Source organism: Pseudophryne corroboree, chromosome 5 (assembly GCF_028390025.1).
Source record: "Pseudophryne corroboree isolate aPseCor3 chromosome 5, aPseCor3.hap2, whole genome shotgun sequence".
Taxonomy (NCBI): Eukaryota; Metazoa; Chordata; class Amphibia; order Anura; family Myobatrachidae; genus Pseudophryne; species Pseudophryne corroboree.
The window spans coordinates 800,128,586-800,151,975 of NC_086448.1; the positions used below are offsets into that span (position 1 = coordinate 800,128,586).

The 23,390-nt window shown below is 48.5% G+C and overlaps 1 protein-coding gene across 1 annotated transcript in view; it reads left to right on the forward strand.

The window, feature by feature from the left end:
* MRPL13 (mitochondrial ribosomal protein L13) overlaps nt 1-14,241 on the forward strand; it is a 78,730-nt gene extending 64,489 nt beyond the window's left edge. Inside the window, exon 7 of the mRNA XM_063924449.1 lies at nt 14,064-14,241. Within this exon, the coding sequence (XP_063780519.1) occupies nt 14,064-14,088 (25 nt within the window). The 3' untranslated portion in view covers nt 14,089-14,241. The remainder of the gene's footprint in view (nt 1-14,063) is intronic.
* Nucleotides 14,242-23,390: the final 9,149 nt, after the last annotated feature.

The window sequence follows — 23,390 nt, forward strand, 5'->3', positions numbered from 1 at the left end:
CATAAATATTCTGAAACTAAGGGCCATTTACAATGCCCTGAGTCAGGCAAGACCCCTGCTTCAACACCAGCCGGTGCTGATCCAGTCAGACAACATCACGGCGGTCGCCCATGTAAACCGACAGGGCGGCACAAGAAGCAGGATGGCGATGGCAGAAGCCACAAGGATTCTCCGATGGGCGGAAAATCATGTGTTAGCACTGTCAGCAGTGTTCATTCCCGGAGTGGACAACTGGGAAGCAGACTTTCTCAGCAGACACGACCTCCACCCGGGAGAGTGGGGACTTCATCCAGAAGTCTTCCAAATGATTGTACAACATTGGGAAAGGCCACTTGTGGACATGATGGCGTCCCGCCTCAACAAAAAGCTAAAAAGATATTGCGCCAGGTCAAGGGACCCTCAGGCGATAGCTGTGGACGCTCTGGTAACACCGTGGGTGTACCAGTCAATGTATGTGTTCCCTCCTCTGCCTCTCATACCCAAGGTACTGAGAATAATAAGAAGGAGAGGAGTAAGAACTCTACTCATTGTTCCGGATTGGCCAAGAAGAGCTTGGTACCCAGAACTTCAAGAAATGATCTCAGAGGACCCATGGCCTCTGCCGCTCAGACAGGACCTGCTGCAGCAGGGGCCCTGTCTGTTCCAAGACTTACCGCGGCTGCGTTTGACGGCATGGCGGTTGAACGCCGGATCCTTAAGGAAAAGGGCATTCCGGAGGAAGTTATCCCTACGCTAATTAAAGCTAGGAAAGAAGTGACCGCAAACCATTATCACCGCATATGGCGAAAATATGTTGCGTGGTGTGAGGCCAGGAAGGCCCCAACGGAGGAATTTCAGCTAGGTCGATTTCTGCACTTCCTACAGTCAGGGGTGACTATGGGCCTCAAATTGGGTTCCATTAAGGTCCAGATTTCGTCTCTATCGATTTTCTTCCAAAAAGAACTGGTTTCACTACCTGAAGTTCAGACATTTGTTAAGGGAGTGCTGCATATTCAGCCCCCTTTTTTGTGCCCCCAGTGGCACCTTGGGATCTCAACGTGGTGTTGGATTTCCTAAAGTCGCATTGGTTTGAACCACTTAAAACCGTGGAACTAAAATATCTCACGTGGAAAGTGGTCATGCTGTTGGCTTTGGCTTCGGCCAGGCATGTGTCAGAATTGGCGGCTTTGTCATGTAAAAGCCCTTATCTGATTTTCCATATGGGTAGGGCGGAATTGAGGACTCGTCCCCAATTTCTCCCAAAGGTGGTTTCAGCGTTTCATTTGAACCAGCCTATTGTGGTGCCTGCGGCTACTCGTGACTTGGAGGACTCCAAGTTGCTGGACGTAGTCCGGGCCCTAAAAATCTATGTTTCCAGGACAGCTGGAGTCAGAAAGACGGACTCGCTATTTATCCTGCATGCGCCCAACAAGTTGGGTGCACCTGCTTCAAAGCAGACTATTGCTCGCTGGATTTGTAGCACGATTCAACTTGCACATTCTGCGGCTGGACTGCCGCATCCTAAATCTGTGAAAGCCCATTCCACGAGGAAGGTGGGCTCTTCTTGGGCGGCTGCCCGAGGGGTCTCGGCTTTACAACTTTGCCGAGCAGCTACTTGGTCGGGGTCAAACACATTTGCTAAATTCTACAAGTTTGATACCCTGGCTGAGGAGGACCTAGAGTTCGCTCATTCGGTGCTGCAGAGTCATCCGCACTCTCCCGCCCGTTTGGGAGCTTTGGTATAATCCCCATGGTCCTTACGGAGTTCCCAGCATCCACTCGGACGTCAGAGAAAATAAGATTTTACTCACCGGTAAATCTATTTCTCGTAGTCCGTAGTGGATGCTGGGCGCCCGTCCCAAGTGCGGATTGTCTGCAATACTTGTATATAGTTATTGTTAACTAAAGGGTTATTGTTGAGCCATCTGTTGAGAGGCTCCGTGCTATTTCATACTGTTAACTGGGTATAGTATCACGAGTTATAGGGTGTGATTGGTGTGGCTGGTATGAGTCTTACCCGGGATTCAAAATCCTTTCCTTATTGTGTCAGCTCTTCCGGGCACAGTATCCTAACTGAAGTTTGGAGGAGGGTCATAGAGGGAGGAGCCAGTGCACACCAGGTAGTCCTGAAGCTTTCTTTAGTTGTGCCCAGTCTCCTGCGGAGCCGCTATTCCCCATGGTCCTTACGGAGTTCCCAGCATCCACTACGGACTACGAGAAATAGATTTACCGGTGAGTAAAATCTTATTTTATATATATATATATATATATATATATATATATATATATATATATATATATATATATAATCTCAGTGACTATTAATCTAGATGTAATATATATGTAAAGTATTGCCTTTTTTCCACTGGAGAGTTCAGTATTGAGGTAACATTACTGAGCATGTGCTTCCTATTAACAAAAGAGGTGTAAGTGTTATTGTTGGAGATTTGTAACTTGATGCCTAAATGGGACCGGTAGCTGTCAACACCGAGACTGATCTATGTTCCCCATTAGGAAGATTGTTTAAGGAACGGCTCAGTTCCTGCAAACATTGCAGTGAGGAGGAGGAGGGCGGGTGGCAGACGGGGCAGGGATGCAATATGCTGCATATAAAGGTGCTTCCATAGACCTGCCACCTCTCTATACAAGAAAGTTGTGCTGATCTGCGCTCCCAATTAGTGCAGCTGGTTACCTGATCGGGTTACACCATACCCGGTACAAACATATGAAATAAGAAAAGTTCAGGTTACCTGCGCTATACCAAATGGTTTTATATTTCTCTATCGTCCTAGTGGATGCTGGGGTTCCTGAAAGGACCATGGGGAATAGCGGCTCCGCAGGAGACAGGGCACAAAAAGTAAAGCTTTCCGATCAGGTGGTGTGCACTGGCTCCTCCCCCTATGACCCTCCTCCAAGCCTCAGTTAGATTTTTGTGCCCGGCCGAGAAGGGTGCAATCTAGGTGGCTCTCCTAAAGAGCTGCTTAGAGAAAGTTTAGCTTAGGTTTTTTATTTTACAGTGAGTCCTGCTGGCAACAGGATCACTGCAACGAGGGACTTAGGGGAGAAGAAGTGAACTCACCTGCGTGCAGGATGGATTGGCTTCTTGGCTACTGGACATCAGCTCCAGAGGGACGATCACAGGTACAGCCTGGATGGTCACCGGAGCCTCGCCGCCGGCCCCCTTGCAGATGCTGAAACATGAAGAGGTCCAGAATCGGCGGCAGAAGACTCCTCAGTCTTCTAAAGGTAGCGCACAGCACTGCAGCTGTGCGCCATTTTCCTCTCAGCACACTTCACACGGCAGTCACTGAGGGTGCAGGGCGCTGGGAGGGGAGCGCCCTGGGAGGCAAATGAAAACCTATTTGGCTAAAAAATACCTCACATATAGCCTCCGGGGGCTATATGGAGATATTTAACCCCTGCCAGAATACACTAAAGAGCGGGAGACGAGCCCGCCGGAAAAGGGGCGGGGCCTATCTCCTCAGCACACAGCGCCATTTTCCTTACACAGCTCCGCTGGTCAGGACGGCTCCCAGGTCTCTCCCCTGCACTGCACTACAGAAACAGGGTAAAACAAGAGAGGGGGGGCAAAATAGTGGCAAAAATTATATTATAAAAGCAGCTATACAGGGAGCACTTATTATAAGGCTATCCCTGTCATATATAGCGCTTTTGGTGTGTGCTGGCAAACTCTCCCTCTGTCTCCCCAAAGGGCTAGTGGGGTCCTGTCTTCGTTAAGAGCATTCCCTGTGTGTCTGCTGTGTGTCGGTACGTGTGTGTCGACATGTATGAGGACGATATTGGTGTGGAGGCGGAGCAATTGCCAAATATGGGGATGTCACCTCCTAGGGGGTCGACACCAGAATGGATGCCTTTATTTATGGAATTACGGGATAGTGTCAACACGCTAAAGCAGTCGTTTGACGACATGAGACGGCCGGACAATCAGTTAGTGCCTGTCCAGGCGCCTCAAACACCGTCAGGGGCTGTAAAACGCCCTTTGCCTCAGTCGGTCGACACAGACCCAGACACAGGCACTGATTCCAGTGGCGACGGTGACGAATCAACCGTATTTTCCAGTAGGGCCACACGTTATATGATTTTGGCAATGAAGGAGGCGTTACATTTAGCTGATACTACAGGTACCACTAAACAGGGTATTATGTGGGGTGTGAAAAAACTACCTATAGTTTTTCCTGAATCAGAAGAACTAAATGATGTATGTGATGAAGCGTGGGTTGCCCCCGATAAAAAGATGCTAATTTCAAAGAAGTTATTAGCTTTATACCCTTTCCCGTCAGAGGTTAGGGCGCGCTGGGAAACACCTCCTAGGGTGGACAAGGCGCTCACACGCTTATCTAAACAAGTGGCGTTACCCTCTCCTGAGACGGCCGCACTTAAAGATCCAGCAGATAGGAGGATGGAAAATATCCAAAAAAGTATATACACACATACAGGTGTTATACTACGACCAGCTATAGCGACAGCCTGGATGTGCAGTGCTGGAGTAGCTTGGTCAGAGTCCCTGATTGAAAATATTGATACCCTGGATAGGGACAATGTTTTACTGTCTTTAGAGCAAATAAAGGATGCATTTCTTTATATGCGTGATGCACAGAGGGATATCTGCACACTGGCATCACGGGTAAGTGCTATGTCCATTTCGGCCAGAAGAAGTTTATGGACGCGACAGTGGTCAGGCGATGCGGACTCAAAACGGCATATGGAAGTTTTGCCGTATAAAGGGGAGGAGTTATTTGGAGTCGGTCTATCAGATTTGGTGGCCACGGCTACAGCCGGGAAATCCACCTTTTTACCTCAAGCTACTCCCCAACAGAAAAAGACACCGACTTTTCAACCGCAGCCCTTTCGTTCCTTTAAAAACAAGAGAGCAAAGGGATATTCATATCTGCCACGAGGCAGAGGAAGGGGGAAGAGACACCAACAGGCAGCTCCTTCCCAGGAACAGAAGCCCTCCCCCGCTTCTACAAAAGCCTCAGCATGACGCTGGGGCTTCTCAAGCTGACTCGGGGGCGGTGGGCGGTCGTCTCAAGAATTTCAGCGCGCAGTGGGCTCACTCGCAGGTAGATCCCTGGATCCTGCAGATAATATCTCAGGCGTACAGGTTGGAACTAGAGACAGATCCGCCTCGCCGTTTCCTGAAGTCTGCTTTACCAACGTCCCCCTCCGAAAGGGAGACGGTTTTGGAAGCCATTCACAAGCTGTACTCTCAGCAGGTGATAGTCAAGGTACCTCTTCTACAACAGGGAAAGGGGTATTATTCCACTCTATTTGTGGTACCGAAGCCGGACGGCTCGGTAAGACCTATTCTAAATCTGAAGTCCTTGAACCTGTACATAAAGAAGTTCAAGTTCAAAATGGAGTCACTCAGAGCAGTGATAGCGAACCTGGAAGAAGGGGACTTTATGGTGTCCTTGGACATCAAGGATGCGTACCTCCACGTTCCAATTTACCCCTCACACCAGGGGTACCTCAGGTTCGTTGTACAAAACTGTCACTATCAGTTTCAGACGCTGCCGTTCGGATTGTCCACGGCACCTCGGGTCTTTACAAAGGTAATGGCCGAGATGATGATTCTTCTTCGAAGAAAAGGCGTATTAATTATCCCATACTTGGACGATCTCCTAATAAGGGCAAGGTCCAGAGAACAGCTAGAGAGGGGATTAGCACTGTCTCAAGAAGTGCTAAAACAGCACGGCTGGATTCTGAATATTCCAAAATCCCAGTTAATGCCGACAACTCGTCTGCTGTTCCTAGGGATGATTCTGGACACGGTTCAGAAAAAGGTTTTTCTCCCGGAGGAAAAAGCCAAGGAGTTATCCGAGCTTGTCAGGAACCTCCTAAAACCAGGAAAGGTGTCTGTACATCAATGCACAAGAGTCCTGGGAAAAATGGTGGCTTCTTACGAAGCAATTCCATTCGGCAGATTCCATGCACGAATTTTCCAGAGGGATCTGTTGGACAAATGGTCAGGGTCGCATCTTCAGATGCACCAGCGGATAACCCTGTCTCCAAGGACAAGGGTATCTCTTCTGTGGTGGTTGCAGAGTGCTCATCTATTGGAGGGCCGCAGATTCGGCATACAGGATTGGATCCTGGTGACCACGGACGCCAGCCTGAGAGGCTGGGGAGCAGTCACACAAGGAAGAAACTTCCAGGGAGTGTGGACGAGCCTGGAAACGTCTCTTCACATAAACATTCTGGAACTAAGAGCAATCTACAATGCTCTAAGCCAGGCAGAACCTCTGCTTCAAGGAAAACCGGTGTTGATCCAGTCGGACAACATCACGGCAGTCGCCCATGTAAACAGACAGGGCGGCACAAGAAGCAGGAGTGCAATGGCAGAAGCTGCAAGGATTCTTCGCTGGGCAGAGAATCATGTGATAGCACTGTCAGCAGTGATCATCCCGGGAGTGGACAACTGGGAAGCAGACTTCCTCAGCAGACACGACCTTCACCCGGGAGAGTGGGGACTTCATCCGGAAGTCTTCCACATGCTGGTAACCCGTTGGGAAAGACCAATGGTGGACATGATGGCGTCTCGCCTCAACAAAAAACTGGACAGGTATTGCGCCAGGTCAAGAGATCCGCAGGCAATAGCTGTGGACGCGCTGGTAACGCCTTGGGTGTACCAGTCGGTGTATGTGTTTCCTCCTCTGCCTCTCATACCAAAAGTATTGAGAATTATACGGCAAAGAGGCGTAAGAACGATACTAGTGGTTCCGGATTGGCCAAGAAGGACTTGGTACCCGGAACTTCAAGAGATGATCACGGAAGATCCGTGGCCTCTACCTCTAAGGAGGGACTTGCTTCAGCAGGGTCCCTGTCTGTTTCAAGACTTACCGCGGCTGCGTTTGACGGCATGGCGGTTGAACGCCGGATCCTAAAGGAAAAAGGCATGCCGGAAGAAGTCATTCCTACTTTGATTAAAGCAAGGAAGGAAGTAACCGTGCAACACTATCACCGCATTTGGCGAAGATATGTTGCGTGGTGCGAGGATCGGAGTGCTCCGACGGAGGAATTTCAACTGGGTCGATTCCTACATTTCCTGCAATCAGGATTGTCTATGGGTCTCAAATTGGGATCTATTAAGGTTCAAATTTCGGCCCTGTCGATTTTCTTTCAAAAAGAATTGGCTTCAGTTCCTGAAGTCCAGACTTTTGTTAAGGGAGTGCTGCATATACAGCCTCCTGTGGTGCCTCCAGTGGCACCGTGGGATCTCAATGTGGTTTTGGAATTTCTAAAATCTCATTGGTTTGAACCACTAAAAAAGGTGGATTTAAAATATCTCACATGGAAAGTGACCATGTTACTAGCCCTGGCTTCGGCCAGGAGAGTGTCAGAACTGGCAGCTTTATCTTACAAAAGCCCATATCTGATTTTCCATTCGGACAGGGCAGAACTGCGGACTCGTCCGCATTTTCTCCCTAAGGTGGTGTCAGCATTTCATCTGAACCAGCCTATTGTAGTGCCTGCGGCTACAAGTGACTTGGAGGACTCCAAGTTACTGGACGTTGTCAGAGCATTAAAAATATATATTGCAAGGACAGCTGGAGTCAGAAAATCTGACTCGTTGTTTATATTGTATGCACCCAACAAGATGGGTGCTCCTGCGTCTAAGCAGACGATTGCTCGTTGGATCTGTAGCACAATCCAACTTGCACATTCTGTGGCAGGCCTGCCACAGCCTAAATCTGTACAGGCCCACTCCACAAGGAAGGTGGGCTCATCTTGGGCGGCTGCCCGAGGGGTCTCGGCATTACAACTTTGCCGAGCAGCTACGTGGTCAGGGGAGAACACGTTTGTAAAATTTTACAAATTTGATACTCTGGCTAAGGAGGACCTGGAGTTCTCTCATTCGGTGCTGCAGAGTCATCCGCACTCTCCCGCCCGTTTGGGAGCTTTGGTATAATCCCCATGGTCCTTTCAGGAACCCCAGCATCCACTAGGACGATAGAGAAAATAAGAATTTACTTACCGATAATTCTATTTCTCGGAGTCCGTAGTGGATGCTGGGCGCCCATCCCAAGTGCGGATTATCTGCAATAATTGTACATAGTTATTGTTAACTAATTCGGGTTATTGTTTAGGAAGCCATCTTTCAGAGGCTCCTCTGTTATCATACTGTTAACTGGGTTTGATCACAAGTTGTACGGTGTGATTGGTGTGGCTGGTATGAGTCTTACCCGGGATTCAAAATTCCTCCCTTATTGTGTACGCTCGTCCGGGCACAGTACCTAACTGAGGCTTGGAGGAGGGTCATAGGGGGAGGAGCCAGTGCACACCACCTGATCGGAAAGCTTTACTTTTTGTGCCCTGTCTCCTGCGGAGCCGCTATTCCCCATGGTCCTTTCAGGAACCCCAGCATCCACTACGGACTCCGAGAAATAGAATTATCGGTAAGTAAATTCTTATTATATGGATTTAATTATAGTGTTCTACACCTTCTAATTGGAGATATAGATACCATTTATATATATCAAGAAAACCAAAGCTTGTTTCCCACACAATAGGTGTCTGGAGTGGGCAAATTATTTCTTTAATTCCCCCTATACTCTTTTGCCCACAATATATATGTGTAATATTAAAAGTATAAAAATGTTGGAGTGTTCTTCCAAACCAGATGAGCACTTGAATTACTGCTTAAACTTGATTTCTTTTTTTTCCTCTTTGTGATTTAACATATGGGCAGACACTTACTTTAGTGTTCTCACCCGCAGTCATAAAAAGGTATCTTTTTCCACAGCACCGGATTTCTCAATAACGGTATATATAAAAGCAAACGAGACTTACATTTAAATTCTGTCCCGCGTGCACCAAAAGGTTTCTTTAAAACTCCTCTCCTCCCGAGCAATACAGGAAACCCATGGGTCCAACGATAAAACGATTTATTAGACAGACATGTAAAAAAAGTCCTGGTTATGTTATGTTATGTTAAACTAGCATGCTTGATTAATGATTGAAGAAGCCGGGTGTAGGTCTTTCATCATTGGACAATCTGAGTCAGATGACCAGGGACTCTATAGAATATATACCAGAAAGGATGGCTAGGACGGCAACTCTTGAAAAAGGATAAAGAATTATCTGAAACGCGTTGAGGCCGTCGTTCCTGGAAGCTGTGGAAAATCACTGCGGGGAGAGCGTGAGTGACATCTAACATCAGGATTCCACCGACACCGATCGTGATCTGCAGCACGTACGGAGATCGGGTGAAGCGCGCCCCATTCACCATTCTATCAGTGACTTGCACAGCAAACCAGGACTTTTTTTACATGTCTGTCTAATAAATCGTTTTATCGTTGGACCCATGGGTTTCCTGTATTGCTCGGGAGGAGAGGAGTTTTAAAGAAACCTTTTGGTGCACGCGGGACAGAATTTAAATGTAAGTCTCGTTTGCTTTTATATATACCGTTATTGAGAAATCCGGTGCTGTGGAAAAAGATACCTTTTTATGACTGCGGGTGAGAACACTAAAGTAAGTGTCTGCCCATATGTTAAATCACAAAGAGGAAAAAAAAAGAAATCAAGTTTAAGCAGTAATTCAAGTGCTCATCTGGTTTGGAAGAACACTCCAACATTTTTATACTTTTAATATTACACATATATATTGTGGGCAAAAGAGTATAGGGGGAATGAAAGAAATAATTTGCCCACTCCAGACACCTATTGTGTGGGAAACAAGCTTTGGTTTTCTTGATATATATAAATGGTATCTATATCTCCAATTAGAAGGTGTAGAACACTATAATTAAATCCATATATATAAAACCATTTGGTATAGCGCAGGTAACCTGAACTTTTCTTATTTCATAGACCTGCCACCTGTCCACTTTACATCCCCAGAACAGACTTCTGTGGTCCCCATGTAACTGAGAAAGCAATGACCTCCACCATGTAGTCATCTCTTAGGTATAACACCTGTAACATTTGTCCAGCATATAATATTAATACACAACACAGCTGCCGGGCGTCTAAGAGTTGCCTTAGGCCCCTGGGAAATACTGGGCAGCAGCCTGCTACTTACGGAATACTGTGCCCTTACTGTATGCAGGAGAGTAGTTCCCTCAGCATTTATACACAGAATTACCCTTAGCTTTCAGAGTTTGCTGCTTATGGGTCAGGTTCTAGCCCCCATTGATAATAACAGGGACTGTTCTCAGCGGCGGTGATTAGCTGTTATTACTTTTATGGAAAATACTGCTTGACCTATTGGCCCCAGTACGTGCATTGTCCAGGTTAGCCATACTAGCATTGGAGAATTCCCGGCATCACTAATTACCAGTTTGTGCATAATGAGACGTACAAGCACAGAGGGGAACTAACAGGAGTGACCCCGATGCTGTAGAGAACCTGCCTGCAGGCACGTAGCCACGATGGGAGAGGATCAGCCTGTCTGACCATGCTGTGCTGAGATCGTAGCGCAGGACAATGCGGACATGACAGCTGCAATACCTGTTTGTCTCCTGATCAGGTGTTTGCATAAAGCAGCAGCGATGTAATGGATGAATTGTCATCAGTACTGATTTAAGTTGAGCAGCCGCCTGTATCTGACTAGTGCATTCTTCTGCCCTCTGGGGGTCATTCTTTTAATGCAGCAGAGCGAACAGGTCCCTACTGCGCATGCGCCGACGCCTGCCAGATGGCCGAAGGCCGTAGCAGGGATGCGATCGCCTCTGCCTGATTGACAGGCAGAGGCGACCGTTGGGCGGGAGGGGGCGGAACGGTGGCGTTTGGCCGCCGTTTCTTGGGTTTGGTCCGGCCAATGCAGGCGTGGCCGGACCGAACGGGGGGGAGGGCCGCAGCGGCTGCGTGACGTCACACGCTGCCGCTGCGGGCCGGGGAGCGCTGAGTAGCTCCCGGCCAGCATGCTAAAGCTGCGCTGGCCGTGAGTTACTCTTGAAGTGCAAAGGCATCGCCGCTGTGCAGGACCCTTAGTGAAGGAGGTGGGGCCCACCGGTGGTTCCCCTGTGGGCCAGTCCAAGCCTGGCTGGGGTGTTAGTAGTGGTGTGACAGCTCTACAGAAGGTGCAGTTTCTCAGTCTGACCGTGGCCTCCTATGTCTGCGGCAGAACTTGGGTTCCAGCTGTATTGTCATAAGACCAAAAATCTCATATCATATGCCACCAATTTAATGTAGACCTTCCCCCCAAATTGTTCAGTGCTTGCTGTGTGGTCTTGAGGCCTGGTGTGCCCTTAGTGGGGTAGTGTACCTGGTCTTGTGTTCAGGTTTATGTAGGAGAATGAGGTGGGTAAAGCCACACGCTGTCACAGTCACACTGAGGTGGCCACAGTGGAGGAAATCTAGCCACGTTGTGCTCGGGCCTGGCACGAGATCTCTCCCGGCATCACTGGAACCTGACAACTTTTACCAACATGTTCCATCATGGTCTGGTCAATTTGTATGTGATCATTAATGAGGACTATATATAGTCCCTCTCTGCTATAGTGAGCTACAGTAGTTAGCGGATATCGCTGCAGGTGTAGATAGCAGTAGACTATAGTCCAGTGCATTGTATGATACTACAGGATATTCTATGACGGCTGCATTAGACCATCCCTCTCTCTATGTAGGGCCTTATTCAGAGTTGCTTCAACTTACGCAGGGTGACCGGTGCCTACAAACATTGTGAATCGCGACCGATGGTCGTTATGGTGATCCGAGGCTGCGTCCTCAGGCGTATCAATCGGTTAAATATACGGAATAGCATAGACGCTTCCGTGCAGCTGTGTAACAATCATGATTCAGGTCCTTAGTTCACTGATAGTTGATCTAGATTAGGATAGAAACCCTTTTTCATTTGGATAATCTTGCATCCAATTCATGAATCACATCCAGATCTCCACTGTACGGAGACATTGTATGTAGGGATTTTTAGAAGCATTTGACCAGTGTTAGAGAACCTACGCCCAACGTTTTTTCAAAATGGGTCACAATGACGAGGCGATAGATTTGGATGGAGGAGGATTAGCCAATCAGAGCACAGAAATGTTAACAGTAATAGAGTGTTTTAGATTAACCAATTCCTGCTTGTCCACGTGTGAGGACTTTTATATGGGAGGGAGGGCATGGTAACTGCTATTCAAAGATTTAGTACATCATCTAAAAGTGCCTGGAATACAGTTTATTTTCTATTGGTTTCGACTATGATGTCGTCCAGATGGCGGCCTTCATTCCCGATACACATTTGTAGTCGTTTACTGAAGTTGCGCATCACTCGGCGGCTCATTTCCGGCGCTATCACTGCAATGTTCTGACGAAGCACACTTTAATTTTTCTGGCTACATTTTTGCTATTGGCTGAAAACAGTCCCCATCCGCTTCATGAGAGGCCTCTACACAGCCAACGGGGCCATCCACCAGCTGAGGTCTACACACACCCAGCAAGGACCATTAATGAGCTGAAGGATCCTGTACACCAAAAAATTACAATATCATATTCAAAACCAAATGAAAATAATCTGTATTCCATGCATTTATACGTTATGTACTAAGATTTTGAATCGCAGTTACAATGCCTTTTTTGTTAACCTTTAAAATCTGAGAGTTGGTTTTTTTTGCCTCTCCCTGTATATACAGTATATACCAGTGTACAGTGTTACATTTATACAGAAGCATAACTCTCCTTAGCAAAATTTGGGTGGAATTTGTTTATGAGGCTTCATCCCCTCCAACTATATTATATGTAATAAATGTCAAAGTGGTGATAATATATTTCCATAAACAGACTGAGACACATTTGTGGATTAAATCATCTTCAGATTTCTTTTTGTCACATAATCCCAAACCCTAGTAAAAATATATTGTGTAACTGACTCGTATCTCCTTCCTCCGGAAAGGTTTAGTAAATTCAACAAGCGTTTAACATCATTAATTCTGAAAAGCATTAAGTGACTCACAAGTCCACCTTGGAAAAATACAGTATATATTTGGTTCCTCTATTGTTACAGTGTAATGAAGTGTAAATTACCAGTGAATTCCTCTGATACACATTTTCGCCACACATATAGGTTGGCGCGGGATGTGAGTGAGGAACCTGATCTCTGATTTGCAGCTCATGTAGCTAATTTGATCCCATGTGTTGCAGTTCTTCTATAGGCAACCAGGGTCAAAGTCCCAGGAATTGCAACCTGGGTTGCACCTCATATCTATTGGCCCTGTGGGGGCGTAGTTGATGCCAGGATTCCCAGATTGGGTAGCGTTTTGGTAGATTGTTATCTGTTCGGTGCTGTGGCAGTGCTGGTTTTGTTGGCAGTGCTGGTATTGTTTGGAGATGACCTGAAGGTGTGACAGCAAGGGTCAATGGGCCTGATTCAGAGATGGATGCTACCTCATTCATAGCTGGGATCCGGTAAGCAGCAGATGAGCGGAAATCTGCTAATGCTTCTGCCACCTGGAAATGTATTGAGACGACCACCGGCCACCTCGCAAATCTCAGCATCTGCGTACACAGTCGCAGCTTCGGTCGCAGATGCTTTGATAATCGCCCATCTGCGTAGCCTTGTGGTTGTGCAGAATGTCAACGGAAACAGAGAATCTGGCACCATGTTTTCTGCGTACGGAATCGCAGTTGTAGGATGACACGCCCTGAAAAACTGTTGTGACACGCCTGCGTTTTTGAAGCCGTCACCTGCCCCAAACGCTTCCTGACTGTCAATCACTGTGCAAATAAATCCCCACGCGAGTGATATCGCTAAGGAACCTTGGCGCCTGCGCAGTGCAATTTAGACGTTTGCAGATTGCCAATAATCAATCAACTGCAAAAACATCGGTATAGTGTATAACTACCAATCAGGCCCAGTGTTTCCATTTCACCACAGACGGATGTGGGCGATTAGCGGACGGTACGGCTGCAGATCTCCTGTCCCATGGATAGAGCAAGCCACCAATTTGATCACAGAAGCTCCTTAGCAGCAAGTAAATGTGTTCCACTATTGCTTTGTAATATGGTAACGGCCATTAGGTTTGGCTGGCAGGAATAAGGTATCACATGTCACACTTGTCTGTTGCTGTCGTTAAAGCTGATATGTTATTAATTGTTTTCTGTTTTAATTATTGTATTTGCAGAAGCCCGGACTACTTGCCCAAATAACCGGGACTACACCGGTGCTGATCTCCTGGCTTTGCCTAATAACACCGCAACTGCTTCTGTCGGAACCCGACTTACCGGATAATATTTAGGAAATATTGTAATGTTTATATTTTACTTTTTGTTTTTCATTTGACAATAAATACATTTCCAGTACCGGGTAGAGTTGCTTTGTCTTTGCGCCGTCCTCTTTCTCTGACGTCCTAGTGGATGCTGGGAACTCCGTAAGGACCATGGGGAATAGACGGGCTCCGCAGGAGACTGGGCACTCTAAGAAAGAATTAGATCTACTGGTGTGCACTGGCTCCTCCCTCTATGCCCCTCCTCCAGACCTCAGTTAGAATCTGTGCCCGGCTCGAGCTGGTTGCACACTAGGGGCTCTCCTGAGCTCTTAGTAAAGAAAGCATTTATTAGGTTTTTTATTTTCAGTGAGATCTGCTGGCAATAGACTCACTGCTACGAGGGACCTAGGGGAGAGAAGCAAACCTACCTGCTTGCAGCTAGCTTGTGCTTCTAGGCTACTGGACACCATTAGCTCCAGAGGGATCGAACACAGGCCCAGCCTCGGTCGTCCGGTCCCGGAGACGCGCTGCCGTCCCCCTTGCAGAGCCAGAAGACGGAAGAATCCGAGGAGAAAATCGGCGGCTGAAGACTCCGGTCTTCATTAAGGTAGCGCACAGCACTGCAGCTGTGCGCCATTGCTCCCCATGCACACCACATACTCCGGTCACTGAAGGGTGCAGGGCGCTGGGGGGGGGGCCCGGGGCTGCAATTAGATTACCTTAAAATGGCAAAAAAACACATAATATAGTCTAACAAACTATATATGTGTAAAAATCCCCTGCCATAATATTAATAAAAGAGCGGGAGAAGTCCGCCGTGGAAGGGGCGGGGCTATCTCCCTCAGCACACTGGCGCCATTTTCTCTTCACAGTTCCGCTGGAAGACAGCTCCCCAGGCTCTCCCCTGCAGTTTCCAGGCTCAATAGGGTAAAAAAGAGAGGGGGGGCACTAAATTTAGGCGCAATACTGTGTATTATAGCTGCTATAGGGAAAATCACTTTGTGTAGTGTAAATCCCTGTGTTATATTGCGCTGTGGTGTGTGCTGGCATACTCTCTCTCTGTCTCCCCAAAGGACTTGGTGGGGTCCTGTCCTCAGTCAGAGCATTCCCTGTGTGTGTGCGGTGTGTCGGTACGGCTGTGTCAACATGTTTGATGAGGAGGCTTATGTGGAGGCGGAGCAGGTGCCGATAAATGTGATGTCACCCCCTGCGGGGTCGACACCAGAGTGGATGGATATGTGGAAGGTATTAACCGACAGTGTCAACTCCTTACATAAAAGGTTTGATGACATAACAGCTGTGGGACAGCCGGCTCAGCCAGTGCCTGCCCAGGCGTCTCAAAGGCCATCAGGGGCTCAAAAACGCCCGCTACCTCAGATGGCAGACACAGATGTCGACACGGAGTCTGACTCAAGTGTCGACGACGACGAGACTAATGTACATTCCACTAAGGCTATCCGTTGCATGATTACGGCAATGAAAAATGTGTTGCACATTTCTGACATTAACCCAGGTACCACTAAAAAGGGTATTATGTTTGGGGAGAAAAAGCAACCAGTGGTTTTTCCCCCATCAGATGAGTTGAATGAAGTGTGTGAAGAAGCGTGGGCATCCCCTGATAAAAAAATAAGAATTTACTTACCGATAATTCTATTTCTCTAACGTCCTAAGTGGATGCTGGGGACTCCGTCAGGACCATGGGGAATAGCGGCTCCGCAGGAGACAGGGCACAAAAATAAAGCTTTAGGATTAGGTGGTGTGTACTGGCTCCTCCCCCTATGACCCTCCTCCAAGCCTCAGTTAGGATACTGTGCCCGGACGAGCGTACACAATAAGGAAGGATATTGAATCCCGGGTAAGACTCATACCAGCCACACCAATCACACCGTATAACTTGTGATCTGAACCCAGTTAACAGTATGACAAACGTAGGAGCCTCTGAACAGACGGCTCACAACAATAACAACCCGAATTTGTTTGTAACAATAACTATGTACAAGTATTGCAGACAATCCGCACTTGGGATGGGCGCCCAGCATCCACTACGGACTACGAGAAATAGAATTATCGGTAAGTAAATTCTTATTTTCTCTAACGTCCTAAGTGGATGCTGGGGACTCCGTCAGGACCATGGGGATTATACCAAAGCTCCCAAACGGGCGGGAGAGTGCGGATGACTCTGCAGCACCGAATGAGAGAACTCAAGGTCCTCCTCAGCCAGGGTATCAAATTTGTAGAATTTTGCAAACGTGTTTGCCCCTGACCAAGTAGCAGCTCGGCAGAGTTGTAATGCCGAGACCCCCCGGGCAGCCGCCCAGGATGAGCCCACTTTCCTTGTGGAACGGGCCTTGACAGATTTAGGTTGTGGCAAGCCTGCCACAGAATGTGCAAGTTGAATTGTGCTACAAATCCAACGAGCAATCGTCTGCTTAGAAGCAGGAGCACCCATCTTGTTGGGTGCATACAATATAAACAGTGAGTCAGACTTTCTGACTCCCGCCGTTCTTGAAATATATATTTTCAATGCCCGGACCACGTCCAACAACTTGGAATCCTCCAAATCGTTAGTAGCCGCAGGCACCACAATAGGCTGGTTCAGGTGAAACGCTGACACCACCTTAGGCAGAAAATGAGGACGCGTCCGCAGTTCTGCCCTGTCCGTATGGAAAATCAGATATGGGCTCTTATATGATAAAGCCGCCAATTCTGATACTCTCCTGGCTGAAGCCAGGGCCAGTAGCATGGTTACTTTCCATGTAAGATCCTTCAACTCCACCGATTTGAGCGGCTCAAACCAATGGGATTTGAGAAAATCCAAGACTACATTAAGATCCCACGGTGCCACTGGGGGCACAACCGGGGGCTGTATATGTAGTACTCCTTTTACAAAAGTCTGGACTTCAGGAACTGAAGCCAATTCTTTCTGGAAGAAAATCGACAGGGCCGAAATTTGAACCTTAATGGACCCCAATTTGAGGCCCATAGACAATCCTGTTTTGCAGGAAATGTAGGAATCGACCCAGTTGAAATTCCTCCGTGGGGGCCTTCCTGGCCTCACACCACGCAACATATTTCCTCCAAATGCGGTGATAATGTTGTGCAGTCACCTCCTTCCTGGCTTTTACCAGTGTAGGAATGACCTCTTCCGGAATGCCTTTTTCCCTTAGAAATCGGCGTTCAACCGCCATGCCGTCAAACGCAGCCGCGGTAAGTCTTGGAATAGACACGGTCCCTGCTGAAGCAGGTCCCGACTTAGAGGTAGAGGCCACGGATCCTCCGTGAGCATCTCTTGAAGTTCCGGGTACCAAGTTCTTCTTGGCCAATCCGGAGCCACTAGTATCGTTCTTACTCCCTTTTGCCGTATAATTCTCAGTACTTTTGGTATGAGAGGCAGAGGAGGGAACACATACACTGACTGGAACACCCACGGTGTTACCAGAGCGTCCACAGCTATTGCCTGAGGGTCTCTTGACCTGGCGCAATACCTGTCCAGTTTTTTTGTTGAGGCGGGACGCCATCATATCCACCATTGGTTTTTCCCAACGGTTCACAATCATGTGGAAGACTTCTGGATGAAGTCCCCACTCTCCCGGGTGTAGATCGTGTCTGCTGAGGAAGTCTGCTTCCCAGTTGTCCACTCCCGGAATGAATACTGCTGACAGTGCTATCACATGATCTTCCGCCCAGCGAAGAATCCTTGCAGCTTCTGCCATTGCTGTCCTGCTTCTTGTGCCGCCCTGTCTGTTTACGTGGGCGACTGCCGTGATGTTGTCCGACTGGATCAACACCGGCTGACCCTGAAGCAGGGGTTTTGCCAGACTTAGAGCATTGTAAATCGCTCTTAGCTCCAGTATATTTATGTGAAGAGACATCTCCAGGCTTGACCATACTCCCTGGAAGTTTCTTCCCTGTGTGACCGCTCCCCAGCCTCTCAGACTGGCATCCGTGGTCACCAGGACCCAGTCCTGTATGCCGAATCTGCGGCCCTCTAACAGATGAGCACTCTGCAACCACCACAGAAGAGACACCCTTGTCCGTGGCGATAAGGTTATCCGCTGATGCATCTGCAGATGTGATCCGGACCATTTGTCCAGCAGATCCCACTGAAAAGTTCGTGCGTGGAATCTGCCGAATGGAATCGCTTCGTAAGAAGCCACCATCTTTCCCAGGACTCTTGTGCATTGATGCACAGACACTTTCCCTGGTTTTAGGAGGTTCCTGACAAGTTCGGATAACTCCCTGGCTTTCTCCTCCGGAAGAAACACCTTTTTCTGAACCGTGTCCAGAATCATTCCCAGGAACAGCAGACGTGTCGTCGGGGTCAACTGAGATTTTGGAAAATTCAGAATCCACCCGTGTTGTTGCAGCACTAGTCGGGTTAGTGCTACTCCGTCCTCCAGCTGTTCTCTGGACCTTGCCCTTATCAGGAGATCGTCCAAGTAAGGGATAATTAATACGCCTCTTCTTCGCAGAAGAATCATCATTTCGGCCATTACCTTGGTAAAGACCCGAGGTGCCGTGGACAATCCAAACGGCAGCGTCTGAAACTGATAATGACAGTTTTGCACCACGAACCTGAGGTAACCTTGATGTGAAGGGCAAATTGGGACATGCAGGTAAGCATCCTTTATGTCCAGGGACACCATAAAGTCCCCTTCTTCCAGATTCGCTATCACTGCTCTGAGTGACTCCATCTTGAACTTGAATTTTTGTATGTACAGGTTCAAAGATTTCAGATTTAGAATAGGTCTTACCGAGCCGTCCGGCTTCGGTACCACAAATAGCGTGGAGTAATACCCCTTTCCCTGTTGTAAGAGGGGTACCTTGACTATCACCTGCTGAGAAAACAGCTTGTGAATGGCTTTCAATACCGTCGCCCTGTCTGAGGGAGACGTTGGCAAAGCAGACTTTAGGAACCTGCGAGGGGGAGACTTCTCGAATTCCAACCTGTAACCCTGAGATACTACCTGCAGGATCCAGGGGTCCACCTGTGAGCAAGCCCACTGTGCGCTGAAATTCTTGAGTCGACCCCCCACCGCTCCTGAGTCCGCTTGTAAGGCCCCAGCGTCATGCTGAGGGCTTTGCAGAACCCTCAGAGGGCTTCTGTTCCTGGGCAGGGGCTGCTTGCTGCCCTCTCTTACCCCTTCCTCTGCCCCGAGGCAGATATGACTGTCCTTTTGTCCGCTTGTTCTTATAGGACCGAAAGGACTGCGGCTGAAAAGACGGTGTCTTTTTCTGTTGGGAGGGGGTCTGAGGTAAAAAGGTGGATTTTCCGGCAGTTGCCGTGGCCACCAGATCCGATAGACCGACGCCAAATAATTCCTCCCCTTTATACGGCAATACTTCCATATGTCGTTTGGAATCCGCATCACCTGACCACTGTCGCGTCCATAAACTCCTTCTGGCAGATATGGACATCGCATTTACTCTCGATGCCAGAGTGCAAATATCTCTCTGAGCATCTCGCATATAAAGGAAAGCATCCTTTAATTGCTCTATAGTCAATAAAATACTGTCCCTATCCAGGGTATCAATATTTTCAGTCAGGGAATCCAACCAGACGACCCCAGCACTGCACATCCAGGCTGAGGCGATGGCTGGTCGCAGTATAACACCAGTATGTGTGTATATACTTTTTAGGGTAGTTTCCAGTCTCCTATCAGCTGGATCCCTGAGGGCGGCCGTATCAGGAGACGGTAACGCCACTTGTTTTGATAAGCGTGTGAGCGCCTTATCCACCCTAGGGGGTGTTTCCCAGCGCGCCCTAACCTCTGGCGGGAAAGGGTATAATGCTAATAACTTTTTTGAAATTAGCACTTTTCTATCTGGGTTATCACATACATCATTTAATTCCTCTGATTCAGGAAAAACTACAGGTAGGTTTTTTTTTTCACCCCCCACATAATACCCCTTTTTGTGGTACTTGCAGTATCAGAGATATGCAAAGCCTCCTTCATTGCCGTGATCATATAACGTGTGGCCCTACTTGAAAATACGTTTGTTTCATCACCGTCGACACTAGATTCAGTGTCTGGGTCTGTGTCGACCGACTGAGGTAAAGGGCGCTTTACAGCCCCTGACGGTGTCTGAGACGCCTGGGCAGGTACTAACTGGTTTGCCGGCCGTCTCATGTCGTCAACTGATTTTTGTAATGTGCTGACATTATCACGTAATTCCATAAACAAAGCCATCCATTCCGGTGTCGACTCCCTGGGGGGTGACATCACCATTATCGGCAATTGCTCTGCCTCCACACCAACATCGTCCTCATACATGTCGACACACACGTACCGACACACAGCAGACACACAGGGAATGCTCTTATCGAAGACAGGACCCCACTAGCCCTTTGGGAAGACAGAGGGAGAGTTTGCCAGCACACACCCAAGCGCCATAACATATATGGGAACAACCTTATATAAGTGTTGTTCCTTATAGCAGCTTAAATATATCAAAATATCGCCAAAAAATGCCCCCCCTCTCTGTTTTACCCTGTTTCTGTAGTGCAGTGCAGGGGAGAGTCCTGGGAGCCTTCCTCACAGCGGAGCTGAGCAGGAAAATGGCGCTGTGTGCTGAGGAGAATAAGCCCCGCCCCCTATTTCGGCGGGCTTTTCTCCCGGAGTTTTAGATATCTGGCATGGGTTAAATACATACATATAGCCTCAATGGCTATATGTGATGTATTCTTTTGCCATAAAGGTATTAAATATTGCTGCCCAGGGCGCCCCCAGCAGCGCCCTGCACCCTCCGTGACCGCTTGGTGTGAAGTGTGTGACAACAATGGCGCACAGCTGCAGTGCTGTGCGCTACCTTCATGAAGACTGAAGAGCCTTCTGCCGCCTGTTTCCGGACCTTCAATCTTCAGCATCTGTAAGGGGGGTCGGCGGCGCGGCTCCGGGACGAACCCCAGGGTGAGACCTGTGTTCCGACTCCCTCTGGAGCTAATGGTGTCCAGTAGCCTAAGAATCCAATCCATCCTGCACGCAAGTGAGTTGAAATTCTCTCCCCTAAGTCCCTCGATGCAGTGAGCCTGTTGCCAGCAGGACTCACTGAAAATAAAAAACCTAAAAACTTTTTCTAAGCAGCTCTTTAGGAGAGCCACCTAGATTGCACCCTGCTCGGACGGGCACAAAAACCTAACTGAGGCTTGGAGGAGGGTCATAGGGGGAGGAGCCAGTACACACCACCTAATCCTAAAGCTTTATTTTTGTGCCCTGTCTCCTGCGGAGCCGCTATTCCCCATGGTCCTGACGGAGTCCCCAGCATCCACTTAGGACGTTAGAGAAATTGGTGATTTCTAAAAAGTTACTAATGGCGTACCCTTTCCCGCCAGAGGACAGGGTACGTTGGGAGACATCCCCGAGGGTGGATAAAGCGCTTACACGCTTGTCAAAAAAGGTGGCACTACCGTCTCAGGATACGGCCGCCTTAAAGGAGCCTGCTGATAGAAAGCAGGAGGCTATCCTGAAGTCTGTATATACACACTCAGGTACTATACTGAGACCTGCTATTGCTTCAGCATGGATGTGCAGTGCTGCAGCAGCGTGGTCTGATTCCCTGTCTGATAATATTGATTCCCTTGACAGGGACACTATATTGCTAACCATAGAGCATATTAAAGACGTAGTCTTATACATGAGAGATGCACAGAGGGATATTTGCCGGCTGGCATCTAGAATAAATGCAATGTCCATTTCTGCCAGGAGAGTATTATGGACTCGGCAGTGGACAGGTGATGCGGATTCTAAAAGGCACATGGAGGTTTTGCCTTACAAGGGTGAGGAATTGTTTGGGGATGGTCTCTCGGACCTCGTTTCCACAGCGACAACTGGGAAGTCGACATTTTTACCCCAGGTTCCCTCACAGCCAAAGAAAGCACCGTATTATCAGGTACAGTCCTTTCGGCCCCAGAAAGGCAAGCGGGTTAAAGGCGCGTCCTTTCTGCCCAGAGGCAGGGGTAGAGGGAAAAAGCTGCACCATACAGCCAGTTCCCAAGAACAGAAATCCTCCCCTGCTTCCACTAAATCCACCGCATGACGCTGGGGCTCCACTGGTGGAGCCAGGTGCGGTGGGGGCCCGTCTCCGGAACTTCAGCGACCGGTGGTTTCGTTCACAAGTGGATCCCTGGGTTCTACAAGTGGTATCTCAGGGATACAAGCTGGAATTCGAGACGTCTCCCCCTCGCCGTTACCTCAAATCAGCCTTGCCAGCTACTCCCCCGGACAGGGAGGTAGTGCTGGCGGCAATTCACAAGCTGTTCCTCCAGCAGGTGATAATAAAAGTTCCCCTCCTTCAACAGGGACGGGGTTACTATTCCACAATGTTTGTGGTACCGAAACCAGACGGTTCGGGGAGACCCATTCTAAATTTAAAATCCTTGAACACTTATACAAGAAGGTTCAAGTTCAAAATGGAATCGCTCAGGGCGGTTATTGCAAGCCTGGAAGAAGGGGATTACATGGTATCACTGGACATCAAGGATACGTACCTGCATGTCCCCATTTACCCACCTCACCAGGTGTACCTCCGGTTTGTGGTACAATACTGCCATTACCAATTCCAGACGTTGCCGTTTGGTCTGTCCACGGCACCGAGGGTATTTACCAAGGTAATGGCCGAAATAATTATCCCGTACTTGGACGATCTCCTTATAAAGGCGAGGTCCAGGGAACAGTTGTTGGTCGGAGTAGCACTATCTCAGGAAGTGCTTCAACAGCACGGCTGGATTCTGAATATTCCAAAGTCGCAGCTGGTTCCTACGACGCGTCTGCTGTTCCTGGGTATGATTCTGGACACAGAACAGAAGAAGGTGTTTCTCCCGGAGGAGAAGGCCAAGGAGTTGTCATCTCTGGTCAGAGACCTCCTGAAACCAAACAGGTGTCGGTGCATCACTGCACGCGAGTCCTGGGAAAGATGGTAGCTTCTTACGAGGCAATTCCATTCGGCAGGTTCCATGCACGGATCTTTCAGTGGGATCTGTTGGACAAGTGGTCCGGATCGCATCTTCAGATGCATCGGCTGATCACCCTGTCCCCGAGGGCCAGGGTGTCTCTGCTGTGGTGGCTGCAGAGTGCTCATCTTCTAGAGGGCCGCAGATTCGGCATACAGGACTGGGTCCTGGTGACCACGGATGCAAGCCTCCGAGGTTGGGGGGCAGTCACTCAGGGAAGAAACTTCCAAGGACAATGGTCGAGTCAGGAGGCTTCCCTACACATAAATATTCTGGAACTAAGGGCCATTTAC